The following is a 20079-nucleotide window of genomic DNA, read 5'->3' on the forward strand; positions in this document are numbered from 1 at the left end:
GACCAGGGGTTTGAGAGTGTTCAATCTGGTAAATAGCATCAGATCTATCTATAACTGTAGTAGCAATTCTAGCTCTGATTGGGGAAAGTGACCATGCAGTCTTGTCCTGGAGAAATTTCCAACATGTGGAAATTTCAGTCAAGACAGGGTTTATGCAGAACTACATAGCTGGTGATTATGACAAACTTAGAAGGCAACTTGGAGCAGTGCCATGCCATAAGAAACTACATGGAACGAATTTCATTAGTGCATGGGAAGTGGTTGAGCAAGGCAGTATCAGAGTGCATACCTGGGGTCGGGAGAATAAATTGAGTAGGGATTAAGTGGATGAGTAACAATATAAAGTAGGAGCTGCATAAAAAGAAGGCATTGTTAAAGGAATATAAAAAACAAGGTGATCAGCATGCCCATGAGCAGTATAAATCACAAGCAAGAAGGGTAACTAGTATGGTGAGGAAGGCTAAATCAGATTTTGAGAGATAATTAGCTAAGCAGGTCACAGTAAATCTAAAAGAGTTTTTTCACTATGTAGCAAGTTTAGAGAACAAACGATTATAGAAAGGTAACTTTACTTAGTGCTGATGGTTATTATTACTATTATTACATGACTCATCGAGAGAGGGCACCTATTCTGCAATTCTGTCTCCACCACTCAATCCACCAACTATAATGAACTGCAACTACACCAATGCCACCTACCACTAGTATATTCACAGACAATCACAAACATCTATGCCCATGGCAGGATTCGAACCTGCAGCCAATCAGGCCAGCTAAGAAAGTGACAGAAGCAGGAGAAATAGTTCAGTTACTAAGTGATCACTTTGCAAGTGTATATCATTCAGATAGCAACTTTGCAGCTACTGAGGTGACAAAGACTGATTTGAGCATTGAGGTAGATGAACAGGAGATACTTAGTATATTGAAAAATATCAATGTGAATACAGCAGTTGGCCTGGATGTCTGCTCACCACCCACCACCACCACAAACATCCATGCCCACGGCAGGATTTGAACCCACAGCCTTGGAGAGGTGATATGCTAACCACTCAGCCAACAAAGCTGGCTGTGTGCTTCAAGAATGTGCAAGTGAACTGGCAGTGCCTTTGATGAAGTTGTTTAATCTAAGTCTCAGCTCTGGCAAGGTTCCAAGGGAGTGAAAAGAGGGTAAGATAGCTCCATTACATAAAGGTGGCTCCAAGACAGAAGTAGTAAATTGCAGACCAATTAACATCTCAGGAGTGGTGGTTAAAGTATTGGAAAAGCTGGTTAAAAGTAAAATGGTCTCCTGCAATGAGTCTTTTGACTCCATGGAATGCCCATATAAATAATAATAATAACTTAATATTATTAATTATTAAGTTATTATTAATAAAATCAGTGCAAAAAATTGCCTCACTGCTTATTTTCATTTTATTCTCTTAAGAGACAGAATGCATCTAACTCTAGACTGTAAAAGATATTTCTGATATCCAAGATGGAACCCTAGCATCAGACTAATGAAAATTGTTCAATGTTTAATTAGGATGTTAATTATTGGTAAGAATAATTTTAGTATATTATGTTACATTTATTTTTATATAACAATTCATACAAACTGCCAACATAAAGATCACATAACCGTGGTAATCTATTTGTACTGTTAAATAATATCTGTTCTAGTTTCTTTTTTCATGTCTGCACATTCTGAGAAAATGCTATTAATGAAATATTCTGTAAAGAAGGTCTACATTACAAATTCTATGTAATTTTTTGTGAAATAAATGAAATTTATATCAAGGATAATTTATTTCAGAAAAAAAAATTAAAACTGCATTTTGACTTATTGCACAAGTTAATTCCCTCACACAAAGTATTTTCATTATTTAAAAAAAAAAAAAAAAAAAAATCTAGTCACAACATTCCTTTAAATGTGGTTGTTTAAAATGCAACAATTTCACGATACATGTAATCCAATAAATTATATCACAGCATATATTTAACAATTTAACATTTACTTTTAACACTAAAACAATAAAAAAGCATATTCCAATAAACAGAAGTTGCCCCAAAAGATACAGAGCTTTTGAAAAGTTTAATTATTATTATTCAGGATCTCTATTTAATATGAACATTTTTTTCAACAGTATCAGAGCACAAATGATATTTGATCTAGAAATATGTTTTAGCATACATTTCATTTACATTTAAACCTGATTCATCATAGTGAACAGCAAAATAATTATAATCACAACATATATATGTATAAACACATTTAGTGGAGTTACTACCACTTCACTTAATACAAAAGAAAATATAACTGTCTATTTTACAAAAGATTATGCAAAACATCAGATAGGAAACACGTTCCTAATTCCATTAAAATTCTTATTACTTAACATACCATATAACAATGTCAAGTAAGTAAACTACTCATGTCCATTTAACCATGCTCTTATTTTTATTATTTTTTTGACAACCATCAGGGATGAAAATTAATGTGAATACAAGTGAATAGGCAAACTGTGATGCAAATTCTACTTAGCTGTGCCAAGTTCACTAGTTTTATTATTATTATGTGACACCTCCAGGGAGTCCAAAGACTCATCTAGGGAGAGTGTGCCAACAGCATCGAACGATTGATTCCCTTCCAACTACTAATCGTGCTCAAACTTGCTTAACTTTTTTTGTGAGCCATTAGTAGCAGAGGCTCTACTAATTGACCAATGTTTTTTAATATCCCCCACCACATACACACACACGAGATGCAGAAGACTATAACAAATCAATGTTATGTGTGTGGGCCACTGAAATACACCATGTTAGGCATAAAAATGCAATTCTGTGTATCAAAAGACAGAGATGGAAAAGGAAAATTCTGTGTTGTTTGTATATAGAGGATAGAAGATACTGTATATTAAGTGCAGTGTAACCCCTAGCTGGGCACAGATTTCAGATTGCTTACTACAGTTGATGCAGGTAAATTTTGAATCATTTCAAGAAATTAAAAATACATGAATTACAATCTCATTTTATCCTGGTAATTAATGCTAGTTATGAAAACAAATAGTAGAGATCCAATTCCTCATGCTTGATAGCAAAGCATAAATCCAACTGTGAAACGAACATACAAACACAGACTTTTTTTTTCTCCCCAAATCTACACTTGCTAACCACTTAAATAAATAATGCAAGTAAAATTCACATCAAAATCAACTGGCCGGTATCCTGTTTCTTTTTAATGTTCAGCTTTATTGAAAGTAGTGCATGAAAAAGGCACTGGTTGGTAAATCTATTTACATTCATTCATCTTTACCTCCTCCTTTATTTCGTTTCGCTTTTCTCATCCTAGGAGACTGTTTGCTACCTTTTGGCGACTTTTTAGCAGATTGTTTTGGTGATTTTCGAGGAGATTTATCTGAAAAAAAAAACAAAACAAAAGTTAAGATTATTATGCTATATTATTTATATTATATGTTACTTATCCATTACTAAATCAAATTTTGAACAGACATTAGTAACATAAATATTGCACATATCCAATTAATGTGGAAGTAACAATCCTAAAAATGTGAACATTATTGAGACCTGATTTCCTTTAGAAAAAGATTACAAATCTGTAGTTCTCAACCTTTTGCTCAATATCCCATTCTACTTTTTTTAAAAAAATGCTATCAGAGTGAAGCATTTACTAAGTAGTCCTTGAAATCTGGACTTCTTTACCAATAGGAACTTCTTTATTGTGTCCACATTTCAAGTCAAACATATAATACTTTTACAAGCCTCTTTAGCAAACTTTAGAAGTTGAATGCATTTAATTTCCTTGTCACTCATATTTTGAAGCAGGTTTTCTTAACTTCATCATCATTCTAAGGTACATTCTTCCCTGTCATTATGGCGAGTTCCTTTCTCCAGGTCACCCTATTTCCAGCTTTTCTTTTTAATAATAGGGTTATAACCTCTTTCAGTTAATCAGTACATCTAATAATGTGTATTTGAGTTGTTCTCTTCTTCCTTCCTTGATATGTTTCCTTCTAATATGTTTACAATCCATTTATTATGTTTCTATATGTGTCTTAGGAATTTCATTTTCCTTCATATTTTGAACAGACATTGGTTCCTTCATTGGTTTTTCTTTCTCTCCAATTCACTCCTTGCAATGCTTTTATGCTTTTCAAGTCTGTTGCTGTAATAGTCCAAGTCTCACAACCATACACACCAATCAAATGTTCTTATAAATCTTGGCTGCACACTGGTTTCCATAAATTAAGGAACAAAGAGAAAAACCAGGAAGATTCTTAAACTGTATGATGGATTTTTATGCAATCTGGTGAAGAGCAGTATATGGGATGTGAAAAGAAACAACCGCAAAAATTGTAAATAATCAGTTTAAGTAACAAACAGATACATGAAAACAATGGTCAAAAACAAGAGGTCAAAATTAGACTATCAAAGTGTATCAAAAAGGAATGTGATCACACCTCACAGTAATACAGTGCTCACAATGATGTTTGATACTGTTTATAATGGTGCTCAGTTGATAATAGGGTTAAAGTCAGGAGATTTGGCTGGCTAGTCCACACATATGATAGCCCCTTCTTGAACATACTGGTCTTTGAGCTTTGCTTGATGAGGACAGGCATTATAGTCTTGCAGGATAAATGTCTTCCACATCGCACCTGCATGCAGATTAGGGATTCTTGTTTCTATAAGTTGCAGCATTTGTGGTTCCACTAGGAAGCATATACAGATCAGTGTATCTGCTCAATGAGATGCCTCCCCAAACCATCAACACCACCTTCACCATAAGTGTCCCTTTCATGGATAATCAGAGGGAAAACATGTCCCTGGTTCTCTCCATATCAGAGCACACCTGGTATCACTTTGTAGAGCAAATTGGAACTCACTTGTAAACAATACCAACCCCACCATTGGTCTTTGGTCCAGTTAACATGGGTCCTGGCCCATTTCAAAAGTTTTTTCTTGTGGTATGGGGGATAGAGGCATGCACATTACTGGTCGCCTTCATGAACCCTTCTGCATGCAGTGGAAGCAGATACCAATGTTCCTGAAGCTGATGTAAGGTTAGATTGTAGCAGACTCAGCCTCACTTTTTACACAGTGTACGTGACTTTCATGTCTTCACCCTGAGTTATTGCGATTTTTCTCTTTGTTCCTTAATTTATGAAAACCAATGCATAACTCGACTGACTTACCTTACTTGTAATAAATGATCGCTTTTTTTTTTTAATACTTCTTTTTCCATAGCAATTGCTCTTTGTATTTTCACTTACATCTTCTTGAATAGTTCCTTCCATATAAATGATTTTATCTGTTCAGTATTCTTACTTCTAATCACTGTTTTTACTTATGTTATTCATTTGAAGCTCCCGCTGTTAATATAAATGCAGCAAAAACTAAAGTAAGTACATAATCAAACTAAACATCATCCATCGTAAATAATATCTGCTAATCCAGGTACATCACAACAAAGCATATATGTATCTGCACTCCACCCACACAGTTATGCCTTTCATTCCTTTTTTCATTCCTGCATACAAGTTGAAAAGTAGGGGTGATAATGCATACTTGTCTTGCACCTTTCTCTACATCTGCAGTTACTTCATTTACCTGTATCATATTTTTATTTTCTGGTTAGCATTCAATTTCTTAATTAGTCTTCTATCTCTCCAGTCAGTTCCAGTTTCCTTCATTATTTAGATTTATATTTAATTTTGTTCATTATTGTTTATTATTATTTTTGTTGTATTTTGTTGTCAGTTATTGTTTTTAAGGCTAGCATCACTACTAGCAATACAATTTAGAGAAGTGAGAGAGATATTGACATTTATTTTCCAGTAGGAGGAAATGCCAGCAAGGCTTCCTAAGTGGTAGATGACTTATCATCCAGTGAAACACCACCATCCTGTTCACTAGAATCAGATTACTATTCTCTAAAATCTGCTGGTAGTCGATGGTGAAGGTTAAACCATCACCATCGACTACCAGCAGATTTCGCCAATTAAGATCCACAGTATATCTCCTTCTCTGTTTTACCTATTTGTCTAAGAATAGGTACATAAGTTGACATAATTGTAAAACCACAGATATTTAATGTACAATGATGATATACTGGTTACTGCAATATAAGTTAATATTATATTTATCATGTGATGATATTGGTAATTTTTAGATTGAGCATTGATGTGATATTTGTGACTGGAAACACAGTGGTTAAATTTTTAGACAGTATTATTTTAAATTCTCTATTTAGTGCTCTGGAACAAGTGCTGGTGGTGAGATGAAGAACTTGTTTAGGTCAGCATGAAAGACAAAGTAAATGGCATGAATTTTTCAAAAATTGTAAGGTGCCATGAGTGGTACATGCAGAATAAGAAAATGTGCAAGAATAATGGTTAAAAACAGAATACAATTAATGGTAAGAAAGCTAGAGTGAACGATAGCGAAAAAAGTACAAGATTTGAAAACAATAGTTGGTGAAGATAAGGCAAGAAATGAAGCAGACACAGAGTGAAATGAAGAGAATTGTGGATATGTATATATGGAAGTGTGAAGAGGACTGAAATGAATATATCTCCACAGACTCGCAAGCGGCATCGTATGGGGATTTGATTATTAGAGGTGTGGTGAACAAGAAGATGCACAAGGTTTATTTTCTGGGAGGTAGAAAGAGTAGAACAATTGAAGCAGTGAATATAAAGCATAAGCAAGCAAAGGTAGTGGTAGCAGAAAAAAATGACTTAATCAGCACACAAGCAGAATGTAAGACTGAATATTAGGAGATTGCTGAGAAGAATAAACAATAATAGTGTGATAGGAAAGGTAGTTAAGTAGGTATGACAGTGATGAGTTTAGGCAGAGGACAAAGTTTATGAATGATATGTTAGCAGAAATGTGTGAAGAGAATTGAGTGGAGTTTGTGAATGTGTGGGATGACTTTGAAGGATGAATGAAACTGCATTTGAATGGTTTTGATATGAGTCACCTGGAGAGATTGCTGCTGGAAGGGAGAGAGTACAGTCATACCCCAGAGTTATGTTACCTTTGGTTCCAGAGGAGTGCTGAACTTCGAAGCACCAAGTTGAAGTTTGAAGACAGTGCAGTTATGACTGAAAGAAAAAAATCTAATGATATGAAAACTGGTTTATTGAATGAGTCATGCATTGCCATCTGCTGTTGGTTAGGCATAGCACTGTGTCATATCTGCATGTACATTCTACATTTAATGAGATTGGATTGATGTTGATGGTAAAGATAGATTTTCAGTGAGTTAGATTGCCTTTTCTTTTCTCTAGATTTCCATGTGATAGGCATATTCATTACAATGTTAGCATTTACTTTCAAACTTCTTTCAAAATACAGATCATGCTTTTCCAAAAAAGTCATGACAGAAAGCCTCGGAGAGAATTTTGGAAGTTAGGCCTTTAGGCTCAACAATGGAAACCTCTTCAGGCACTTCTTGCTTCTGTTCTTAGATCTTCATTGCCGAGAGGCTGAGAATGGGACTCCATAAATTCAGCTACAACATGTGGCTCCATTTCTAGCTCTGACTGCCTAGCCATCATTATACTAACTACAATATTGTTAGTTATTTCAGAAGGGCAGCTGCACATTAGCCTAACATCTACTACAATCTATACAGAGGTGTGTTATAGGCACTGATGTACTATAACTTCTACCTCTTGTGTATGGGATATATATATATATATATATATATGCAATACAAGTCTATGTTGGTGTAAAGAACATTACAACTGGTCCAGAGAGAACCAGAAACCTGTGATATGGAGCAATTTATTGTACGACTTTTTCTGAATGGAATTTTTACCTTATGCATCACCCTAATATTAATGTGTGGTTGCAGACATACAGATGTCTGGAGCTGTTTCTGTTGGCAACGACCCAAACTTCTGTTCATAATGCTTGAAAGGAGAATACCAACAAATATGACACATCTGGATAATGTAATGCTTCTGTCAACATGATAATGCATTATGTTGACAGAAGCAGTCTTTCAACATAGGTTAAGGAAAATCATGTGTGGAAAGACTACTAGCCTGCACATTCCTGATCCCAGCTTAACAGAACACATGTGAGAAAAACTAAAAATTCAAGTAACTTTCTGCCATACCATCACACACCAAAAAACAGCACATGTACTGGTGGTGATGCTGAAGAAAGAAAGACCCAAAATACCAAGGTCTTAATCACAAAATATAGAGAGTACTCCTAGTAAGATGGAAAATGTAATCTGAGTCCACACCATATTAAAATTTCTGCAATTTAGCATCCCTAAAATAAAGTGCTGTCCCAATAATAAACTAAAATGATACAAAATTTCATACTTGAAGAAAACATCCTGCGTTTTGTGCACAGAATTAAGCATTTCCCAGATGGGGATCTAAGAAGTTTTGCCTAGATAAAAAGTGTGGATGTCAACTGATTTTGTCAACAACTCAGAGGTAGCATGTTCTCTTTAAGGATCACAGGACTTCCACAACTTATAGGTATGATAAGGTGCTTAGATTTAAAAAAAACTTTCACTTCAGCTTTTCTAAGTCACCATATTATTTATGAGTTTGTGTATCCTCCTGTGCATATTTTGACTTTCCACATGGCAGACATCTGGATCAACACAGATGTTATCTGTAAGAGATGAGTGAAATGTCTTAGCTTTAAAAACACTTTAAACACTTCTTCATTTGACAAATTGTTAGATCCTTAAGATCAACCATGACCAATGTCCTGAACTCTGATCTTCTAGCTATATTTCAGCAAGATAACCTTGTAAATTTCAGTATCACCACAACTCAGTCCTGTCTGATTTCTCACAAGAAAGAGCTCACTTCCCTCCTCCTGACTTTCAATAATACCCAGATATCCAAACATGATCAGATTTCCCTTCTTGATTTACCTATACTTTCAACCATTCCTGGCATGAATACATATCAACCAAAGCTTCTGTAGCCTTCAAAAAACTTAGTGCACTTTTTTTGCACAATACACTCCTTCACACCTGCTAACACTATAAAAATCTTAAATCTGCACAACCAAGGGATATTGCTGACATATTTGGTATTGCATGAAATCCTCTGTAAGACTGATATTTCTTGCTGTAAGATTTCATTAATCTCTAAGATTAATGAACTTTCTCTGTCTCACATATCCACTTTAATCCCTCTCCTATAGACATTCAGTTTCTGCCTTATACTTTCAGATATTTCCATGGACAGAACTCTGTTGAATTGGTCACTATTATTCTTCCACTTTCCTCCAAAATCATGAGAACAAGAGCTACTGAGCTAACAAACACTTTTTACAGTCAAGCTTGAAACTCACTGAACCAACTTCTCTGCCTCCTCTTTCATTCCATCTACTTTGTTCTATGGAACAGCCAACCCCACTCTTCCTTCCCCAAAGAATACAACCTTGAGTTGTTCAACAAAAAATGCAAACACATTCTTCCTTTCTGTGCTTAGCACTTCCATAACACAGATGGGCCCTTCAGTTGTAAAGATGAGTTTGAATCCTGTGACAAAGAGGGCCTTTCAGACCTTTTCAACTTAAGATGGGTCCATGAGTCTTATACAGAAGTGATAGGGACTCTACCCCCCCCCTCACATCTAGAAACTTTGGTTTTTCCCTTACAAAAATCATAAACCAACCAGAGGACATGCAACTGGCAAAGTGGACCATGGAGGTGAGTTTAACTTTCCTATCCAAGGAGATAATGGAAATTTTTTCCCCAAGTAAAACAGCTGATGAAAGCTAACAGAATGTCATACCATAATCGATGATGATGAGATAAGCTGGTTAAGATGCAACTGTTTATCAGAATTCCTCTCTTGTAATTAAAAAAAAAAAAATTAAAACAACAAATAAAACTCCATACTCAATTCTGTCAACATTTCTTTGGGCAGCCATTCATAATCAACATCATTCTGGTTCTGGGTACCAATCTCAATTTTCTGGGTTGGAGTTGTCTTCTTTTTCTAGAGAGGGAAAAAGTTACAAGTATTATAATTTATATATGCATACTGTTAAAGTTTGTGATTAATAAAGTTCCTAAAAAAGAATTTATTTTGATCACAATTTAACAAGTAAAAACCTTTAACGAAAAGGAAAAATATACTTGCATCTAAGTGTGAAATACAACTAAGAATATTTGTTAACTCACATAAGATAATTTGTTATAATATGATGAAAATAAGATAATTAAATTATAGAATATTGGTCATAAGAATTTTGCATGTAAAGGCTTGTTGTTAAACAATTGAAACAAGGGATTATAAGTTTATGTCAATTCTTAGAAAAATTTGGTAAGCTGATAAAGTTTAATAAATGTGACTCATAGGGCCAGCAAAAAACAAGGTAAGGTCCAAGGTCAAAATTCCCAATTTTGGACATCAGCATGAGTCAGTTGTGTGCACACGGCCTGCGAGAATTTCGGCAGAAAAATGCCACCCTAACTGGTCACAGAAAGCGTACCCAGACATCGGGGGAGGGGTGGATTAATTGCAGAAGGTGCCAGTATGGTCATGGTATAAAAGGGTTAGGAACCCCCCCCCCCCACGATCTCTCTCTCTTGGTTCTCCAGTCTTCGTATGAGTTGTCTTATGTAGTTTTCCTGAGTGACGGTCAGAAGTTCTCTCCCTCTGCCACGTCAAGGAACAAAGTAAGCAGGATTTCGGTCCCAATTCCCTATTATAGAAAGGAGGAATGCTGTACAGCTGAGAAGAAAGGTAACTACTGCATGTTATATCAACCGTGTTCTTGACAAAAAAAAGAAAATCTGTAGAGATTTTCTTTTTTTTTGCATAGTGAATCTCATGACTACAGAATCGCAGATCCATTGTGTTTCCTCGGAAGAAGCTTGATTCTGCTAAAGACATGAAGGCCCACCTTAATCTGAGAAATCTCAGATATGGTCCACTACAGAAGAATTCGTCCTCAGAAATTACAGACAAGTAAGAGCAGAGCCTAGCATAGAAGATCCTTATCAAACGGTATTGTAAAATCTTATATTATTTCAAATCTTAATGTAGCTGTGATTGTAGTTCAGTTACCGATCAATTGAAAGACTTGAATGAGAGTTGAACTAGGACTATAATGCATTTAAAAATAGAAAGAGAATAAGCTTGTCAGTGTTAATAGATAAATAATCATGTGTCTAGAAACTTATGCATGTCATCTATATTTTGTCTGAGAGCTGTTTGAAGAGCTGAATGTGGTTACTATTGTAGCGATAGGACTGTTTAACCTATATCACTCTCGTGAGTTAACATGTGTAAACTAATTGTGTTTAATTAAGGTATTGTATCATAATATTGTGTTCAGACAGATGAGAAGTTTTAGTCAATTGTTAACATTTGTGAGGATATCCTTTTATCGTATGTGTGGAGTCTTTTGTGGCGGCATAATTGCCCTTACCACATAGAATTTTATAACCTATCATTTGTGTTTTGCTAGTATTGCTTTGTATTGTTTCAGCTTAGTATTGAATTAAGTTTTAATGATTTTAATGTATTGTATTGTGCTTATGTGTATAATAAACTTTTGCTCATTGAATGGCAATTTCAGTTGTCTGAAATTGCCATTCAATGCACCACTTGTAATAACGTACGAATCTAGCCGTGGGGGGTGGGGAAAGAAAAATTATGTTGCGAGTTCAAGGTCATGACTGCATAATTGTTTCACACCTAAACATATTTAGGAAATTGCTTATTGGTTTGATTTTCTTTCATAAACTAAATGTCCTAAATGGCACAGCTAAAATATATATAAATGTTTTAGGACACTAAGGGGAGCAAGAGCTTAGATACCTTGTATTTGGGTGATATTACGTATAGTAAGAAATTTGTTACAAACAAGATAAAAATAAACTTGTAAGAGTAATTAACAATTATTGGACGGTAAAAGGGGGACACAACAATACATACATACACACACATACATACATATATATAGAAGCATGTAAACTTTGCTGGTTCATCAATATGTAATAAAGAGCTTATAAGGCAGAACCAGAATAAGATGATAACAATGTTGTATTAATTATTTTAATTAACACAACATTTCATCCTAATTGCATAGGATTTCTTCAGTTGTAAACATGCAAATTAGTAGACAAGCAGTAAAGACTAACAAATGTGACAACCACTATGTAGTTATAGAAGAGACTGATGTTTTTTTTAATCTTTTCTTTAAAATATTTAAAATATAAATATTTCTAATATTATAAAACATTTTAAAATAATTGCACATTGCATTGTTTCGCACATTGTGCGTGTTTAGGCATTCATTATTATTATTATTATCCAGACCTCCATGGAGTCAAAAGACTCATCGTGGGAGATCGTTTTTAGGAAATACAATGTTTATCGTACCACTCCTTGAACCCATTGACCTTTCCCACTTCAACCACTCTCTCAGGCAATGCATTCCAAGGTTCAGCCACCCTCCATGCAAAGAAACCACTCCTCACCCTCTTGCACACAGCCTCCTTTCATAACTTCCAGGGATGGCCCCTTGTCATCGCTCCTTCTCGCCGTTCCACCAAGTGAAGGAACTCTCCAATGTCTACCCTGTAACTTCCTCTCAACAGTTTAAAAGTCTCAATCATATCACTTCTCCTTCTTCTATCCACCAAACTCTGCAGTCCACATTCCCTCAGTTGATCCTCATAACTCATATTGTACAGTCCTGAAACCATCTTTGTTATCTGCCTATGTACCCTTTCCACAGTTAATTTATCTCCTTCAAATCCTGGGGACCAAATTTGAGAACAATAGTGTAAGTGTGGTCTGATCAGGGCCTTATACAACGGAATGATAACTCTTTTATCTCTGCAGGTCAGCGTCCTTCTCAGTATTGCAGCAATGCAATCCTCCGAGTTATCCTTACCACCTTTGCAATATGCTCCCTGAATTTCAGTTTTCTATCGATCATCACCCCCAGATCTCTTGTCTCCCCTTACCTCCTCCAATCGATTACGCATCCTCCCATCGATGGATCCCAAACATCAAGACTTTACATTTTGCTGCATTGAACCGACGCCCCCTATTTATTTGCCCATCTGTCTAGTTTATTTAAATCCTCTTGCAGGGCTGCCACATCTGCACTATTGCTGATAACCCTTCCCAACTTCACATCATCTGCAAACAACTGAATGTCCCCTCGCAGTCCGTTGACAATATCATTGATATAAAGATTGAACAATACAGGTCTCAGTACTGAGCCCTGTGGAACACCACTTGTAACCTTCTGCTTCCTTGATAACGCCCCATCATACACAACTCTGTGATACCTATCAGTCAGCCAATCCTGAATACATTTGACTAATCTGACATTTAAACCCATGTGCTGCAACTTAAATATCAGCTTATCATGTGGCATCCTGTCAAACGCCTTTGCAAAATCCAAAAAAATGGCAGTATATGCCTTTCCCTCATCAACTGTTCTTGTCACTTTATTATAAAAGACAATCATATTACTAAAGCAAGAGCCCCTTAACAAATCCATGTTGATTCTCACAGATAACATTACCCTCATCTACCCAATGCTGTATATAGTCCCTCACTAATTTCTCCAAGACCTTAACTACTGATGACACACAAACAGGCCTATAATTAGACACTTCCAGTCTGCTACTGCCCTTATGCAGCAGCACTATCTTACCTTCCTTCCATTCCCTAAGCACCTTTCCTTCAGCCAGACTTTTATTGAAAAGCCAGGTCAACGGAGCTGTCAGTTCTTTAGCATATCCTCTCAAAACCCATAGTGAAATACCATCCAGTCCAACAGCTTTATTGGTATCCAGAGTACTCAGTATTTGGAACACAATCTCCTCTTGCACCTCTAAACCATGATTCTGCCCTATCCCTCTAGTATTAAAACCTCCTCCAGGATGAAATACTCCAATAAAGTGCTCACTGAACAACTCCACTATATCCTCTGCATCAGTCACTCTATTCCCATTTTTATCCCGCGATGTCATTCTTCCACAATCGTTTCTCTACCTACTGCCCACATAGCTAAAATATTCCCTAGGATTTTCTTTGGATCTTAGTGCCAATCTCTTCTCATATTCCAGTTTTGCCTTCTTCATCATTCTGGTCACTCTCCTGGCCTGTGTCTTATATTCTTTGTGTATCTGTCCTCCACTCCTCTCCTTTTATATCTTCCATAATCTCTTTTTCAACTGGTTACTGTTTGATATCGTTTGTCATCCACTTTACACCAAATTGTGTCCGCTTCACCCGTGGAATACAGCTTACTATTGCTGCTAATAAATATTATTTCACAATTTCCCAAGCACTAATGATATTCTGGCATTCCAATTCTGCCCTCCATGGAACTGCCCCTAGTTGATACCTAAGACTACTATAATCACCTGTCTTATAATTCCACATACGTCCCTTTTCTTTGATACACCTGCATGTCTGTTCATCTTCCAAGTCAAAACCACATGGTCACTCTCTCCAACTGGTGGGAGAGATGTCATCTCACTTATTATCAGCTCTTCTGATGCTATGACCAAATCCAAAACTCTCGAACCTCTTGTTCCCTCCATCACATGCTGCCGAAGACATTTGTCCCTTAAGAATTCCAGAAATTCTATCCCCTTCTTACTACTTGCAATTTCCTCTTCCCAGTTTATACTGCTGTAGTTAATATCTCCCATAACAACCATTCTTCTCGCACTTGTCAAGCTCAACTGCCTAAAAATCTCCTGGTCCCCACCCTCTTTGCTCCCTGGTTTATAGCAACACCCCAATAAATATCCTGTCTTGGCCACTTCTACCTCACACCATATGCTTTCAAAACCATTTGTGTCACTGCCTTCCAAAGCCTCTACTCTAAGCGGAAATAAGTCATCACTTATCATAAGCAGTACTACACCACCACGTTTTCCTTTCCATGTACACACGTTTGGCTGATAATGGCTTGGATGTATTCAGACAAGTTGATACTTGAGTTTATATTTAGATGTTTAGGATCTAATGCCATTTCCAAAGACTCCCAAAATTTTCTCTCAGTTATGTCATAGCAACAGTGTAATATTTATAATAAATTTAGTTTAATCTTTTATCCAAGTGTGAGCAAACAAAGTTTGCGGCTGAAAGTGTCTTCAGGACTGGGGTAAGGTGGTACAACACTGGGAAACTCTTTCCAAAGGTGGAGCAAGCTAACATCACTCGTATCTCAGTATCTCCCATAATGCAAAACACCTCCTTGTGGATATGTCTAATGTTATGCATTAAGGGAAGGGCCACTACCCAGACTAGTTTCGACCTTTATTGAGGTCTCTTCAGTGGGAGCTAGGCCCAAGTGGAGATACCAGGCAGAAGCATTAGCAAGGTCATCTCTACCTATAGGACTTGCCAAACGATGTGCCACCATTTTAATAAATTACTCTGGATTTAGAGAAAGATGTTGAAAGTTTATTTTTCACTTGGTTAGACTATAATAAATTTAGTTTAATCCTTTATCCAAGTGTGAGCAAACAAAGTTTGCGCCTGAAAGTATCTTCAGGACTGGGGTAAGGTGGTACAACACTGGGAAACTCGTTGCAAAGGTGGAGCAAGCTAACATCACTTGTATCTCAGTATCTGCCATAATGCAAAGCACATCTCCTTGCGGATATGTCTAATGTTATGCATTAAGGGAAGGGCCACTACGAGTTGCACCACCTTACCCCAGTCCTGAAGATACTTTCAGGCGCAAACTTTGTTTGCTCACACTTGGATAAAGGATTAAACTAAATTTATGATGGTCTAACCAAGTGAAAAATAAACTTTCAACATCTTTCTCTAAATCCAGAGTAATTTATTAAAAAGGTGGCACACCGTTTGGCAACTCCTACAGGTAGAGATGACCTTGCTAATGTTTCTGCCTGGTATCTCCACTTGGGCCTGGCTCCCACTGAAGAGACCTCAATAAAGGTCGAAACTAGTCTGGGTAGTGGCCCTTCCCTTAATGCATAACATTATACATATCCGCAAGGAGATGTGTTTTGCATTATGGGAGATACTGAGATACAAGTGATGTTAGCTTGCTCTACCTTTGCAACGAGTTTCCCAGTGTTGTACCACCTTATCCCAGTCCTGAAGATACTTTCAGGCGCAAACTTTGTTTGCTCACACTTGGATAAAGGATTAAACTAAATTTATGATAGTCTAACCAAGTGAAAAATAAACTTTCAACATCTTTAGTTAAGATAAAAAGCCAAATGGCTAGTTTTCTGGCACCTTAATATAGAAAATAAGGGGATAAACATCCTTTGTTGTTTTATAGCCAGTAAGCGAAACTAAAGTTCGATAACTACGATCTATAAGTTTCGTGCCGAAAAACTATCGGCGAAGGCAATTCGAAGTAAAGGTGGAGCAAGCTCCCTCACTATTCTTGATATTTTCTCATAATGTAAAACACAGCTCCTGAGCTGAAGATACTTTCAGGCACAAACTTTGTTTGCTCACACTTGGATAAAGGATTAAACTAAATTTATTATAGTCTAACCAAGTGAAAAATAAACTTTCAAAAGGTGTAATAGTTAAGATTTATCCCATAACACTTCATTGTGTGTATCTTTATATATAGGAGGCAGTACCCAAATATAACCAGAATTATTGTTTTAAAAGATTTTATCATCATCAAATTCCTGACATGTACCCTCAAGAGGTGTACAGGATATGATACTACATGAAAAACTTACATCATTACTAACTTCCTATCTACAATTTTCCTCCAATCTTACCAGTCAAGACTACAACATTATCAGATCTTATATTTCTGTCTTCTAAGGCACTTTTTACTGTATCAATCCAGCTATATCTTGGTGTTCCTCTGAGTCTTTTTCTGCCAACCTGGCAGTTGTTTTGCTAATCTTTCCTCTCCCATTCTGTTTAAGTGACCATACCACTTGAGATTAGCTTGGCTAATGCCTTCCTGGATGCTAACAATGTCAAGTTCTCTTCTAATATCCTTGTTTTTAAGGTGATATTGCCATTGATGCCATCTGTTCAATCCCCCCCCCCCCAATCTTTCTCAGACCTCTCATATCTGTGGTCTCTAGTCTTTGGTCAAGTGTTTTATTTCTAACTCAGCTGTCAGATTCATAAGTTAAAATTGGTTTGAACACAACTAATTTAGTGTTTTGACTAATTTCTCAAGAAGATTCCTAAAGAACAATATTGTATTAATAACTATTTGAACGAAAGACTAATAGAAATTAGACTGGAGAAATGAAGAGGCCACATAACAATAATTGGTGCATATGCACAAGAAGAGGGAAAAGAAGAAGACAGTAATATATTTTATAAAGAATTACAGAATGCCATAGATAAAACAAACATATGCAAATTTGGCGAAGATACATGTAATCTAAATGGTCGCAGACTGTGGGATTTTGTAATTTATAATAAAATGAGAATAATGAATTCAGTGTTTAAACACAAGGAAATACATAAATATACTTGGTCAGCCAGAGGATACAAATCAGTAATTAACTACGTTATCGCAAATTTTAAATTAGTGGAATTAGTTTTAGATGTAAGAGCATATTGAGGCTTTCAGTTAAATCTGATCATTATATGATATCAGCAAAAATTCGATTTAAACCAAAGTGACTAAAAACACATAAAATTGAAAATTCTTACAAACCAAGCTACAAAATTTCTTCATTATAGGATTCCCAAGTTAGACAACAATATCAAAAATGCACAAACTTAAAAACAGAAACCACACATGAGTCAAGTGACATAGAAGATGAATGGGAAAATTTGAAACAAATTCTCACAAAAGCAGCAACAGAAACCTTAGGAATAAAGCGCAAATGGATTAGTTAAATAGGACTGTGAGATGGGAGCAAAGAAATAGAAAATATAATAAAAAACAAAAAATGGGCAGTTACCAGAAATGGCTAAATTCCAAAATAACAGAAGCAGAAATAGAGTATAAAAGAAACAGTGCAATTGCAAAATGAGAAGTAAGGAAAAAAACATAGAGAGAGAGAGAGAGAGAGATGGAATGAAGAACTAGAAAAGGATTTATTTAAGCCAAAACCTATAAAGTAATAAAATACATGAATACAGAAATAAATGAACAGATAAAAATACAAACAATAGATTTAGAAAAATGGGTGACCTATTTCCAAAATCTCTGGAGACAGATGAAGACAATGAAATAAAATTTTATAAAATAAAGAATGACCTAACAGAAAATATCACAATGTTAGAACTGAAAAATACAATAAAGAAGATGAAAAATAGGAAAACACCAGGAGAAGACAATATAAATATAGAACTATACAAAAATAATTTATTTATATGTTTTAATGTTCCTGCATATATAAAATATATGCAGGAACATTAAAAGAGAAGCTAAGTAGTATCTAGCTATGAGAAGGTAAGCAGTATTTTGCGAGAAGCTAAGCAAGTGCAAGAAGAATGACTATTATGGGAGATTTTAACTACAGCAGTATAAATTGGAGAGAGGAAGATGCATGTAACAATAAGGGAATGGAATTTCTAGAATTCTTGAGGGACAAATGTCTTAAGCAAAATCTAATAGAGGGAACAAGCGGTTCAAGAGTTTTGGATTTGGTCATAGCATCAGAAGAGTTGATAATAACTGAGATGACATCTCTCCCACCAGTTGGAGAGAGTGGCCATGTCGTTTTGACTTGGAAGATGAATAGAATAGATATGCAGGAGTATCAAAGTGATGGGAACATATGTGGAATTATAAGACAGGTGATTATAATAGTCTTAGACGTCAACTTCGGGAAGTTTCATGGAGGCAGGAATTGGAAGGCCGGGATATCACTAGTGGGTGAGAAATTGTGAAAGAATATTTGTTATCAGCAATGGTAAGTTGTATACCACGAGTGAAGAAGAGGACGCAATTAGGAGTAAAGTGGATGACAAACAATATTAAACAGGAATTGCATGCGAAAAAGAGGCTATGGAAGAGATATAAGGAGACAGGTGAAGAGCAGATGCATGAAGAATATAAGACACAGGCCAGGAGAATGACTAGTATGATAAGGAAGACAAAACTGGAATATGAGAAGAGATTGGCTCTACGATCCAAAAAAAATCCTAGGCAATTTTTTAGCTATGTGGCCAGTAAGAGGAGAAATGTTTGTGGGATAAAAATGGGAATAGAGTGACTGATGCAGAGGACATAGTATAATTTTACAATGAACACTTTATTGGTATATTTCATCCTGGAGGAGTAAATTTTAATACTAGAGGGATAGGGCAGGTTCAAGGATTAGAGGTGCAGGAGGAGAGCGTGTTTCAAATACTGAGTACTCTGGATGTCAGTAAAGCTTTGGGGCGGGATGGTATTTCATCACGAGTTTTGAGAGAATGTGCTAAAGAACTGACAGCTCCTTTGACCTGGCTTTTCAATGAAAGTCTGGCTATGGGAAAGGTGCCCAGGGAATGGAAGGAAAGTAATATAGTGCCATTGCATAAGGACTGTAGCAGACTGGAAGTGTCTAATTATAGGTCAGTTTGTGTGTCATCAGTAGTTAAGATCGTGATGAAATTAGTTAGGGACTGTATACAAAATTGGGAAGATGAGGGTAATGTTATCTGTGAGAGTCAACATGGATTTGTGAAGGGATGCTCTTGTTTTAGTAATATGCTAGCCTTTTATAATAAAGTTACAAGAGCAGTAGATGAGGGAAAGGCATATACTGCCATTTTTCTTGGATTTAGCAAAGGCATTTGATAGGGTTCCACATGATAAGCTGATATTTAAGTTGCAGCACATGGGTTTAGATGTAAGGTTGGTCAGCTGGATTCAGGATTGGATGTCTGACAGGTATCAGAGAGTTGTGTATGGTGGGGCAGTTTCAAGGAGGCAGAGGGTTACAAGTGGGGTCCCATAGGGCTGAGTACTGGGACCTATATTGTTTAACCTTTATATCAATGACATTGTCAGTGGATTGCAATATTCAGTTGTTTGCGAATGATGTGAATGGTTATAAGTGATAGTGCAGATGTGGTAGTCCTGCAGCAGTATTTGAATAAGCTAGACAGATGCGCAAATGAATGGGGATGTTGATTT

General features: G+C 36.1%; 1 protein-coding gene across 1 annotated transcript in view; it reads right to left on the reverse strand.

Annotated features, from left to right (window-relative positions):
- Window positions 1-1802: 1802 nt before the first annotated feature.
- LOC150096576 (translocon-associated protein subunit alpha-like) overlaps window positions 1803-20079 on the reverse strand; it is an 86963-nt gene continuing 68686 nt past the window's right edge. Inside the window, exons 4-5 of the mRNA XM_090408420.1 lie at window positions 9893-9992; window positions 1803-3397 (exon numbers count right to left, since the gene is read on the reverse strand). Coding sequence (XP_090264546.1) covers window positions 3282-3397; window positions 9893-9992 — 216 coding nt within the window. The 3' untranslated portion in view covers window positions 1803-3281. The remainder of the gene's footprint in view (window positions 3398-9892; window positions 9993-20079) is intronic.

Source organism: Typopeltis vanoorti, chromosome 18 (genome assembly GCF_054136105.1).
Source record: "Typopeltis vanoorti isolate ZY-2024b chromosome 18, IOZ_Tvanoo_1.0, whole genome shotgun sequence".
Lineage (NCBI taxonomy): Eukaryota > Metazoa > Arthropoda > Arachnida > Uropygi > Thelyphonidae > Typopeltis > Typopeltis vanoorti.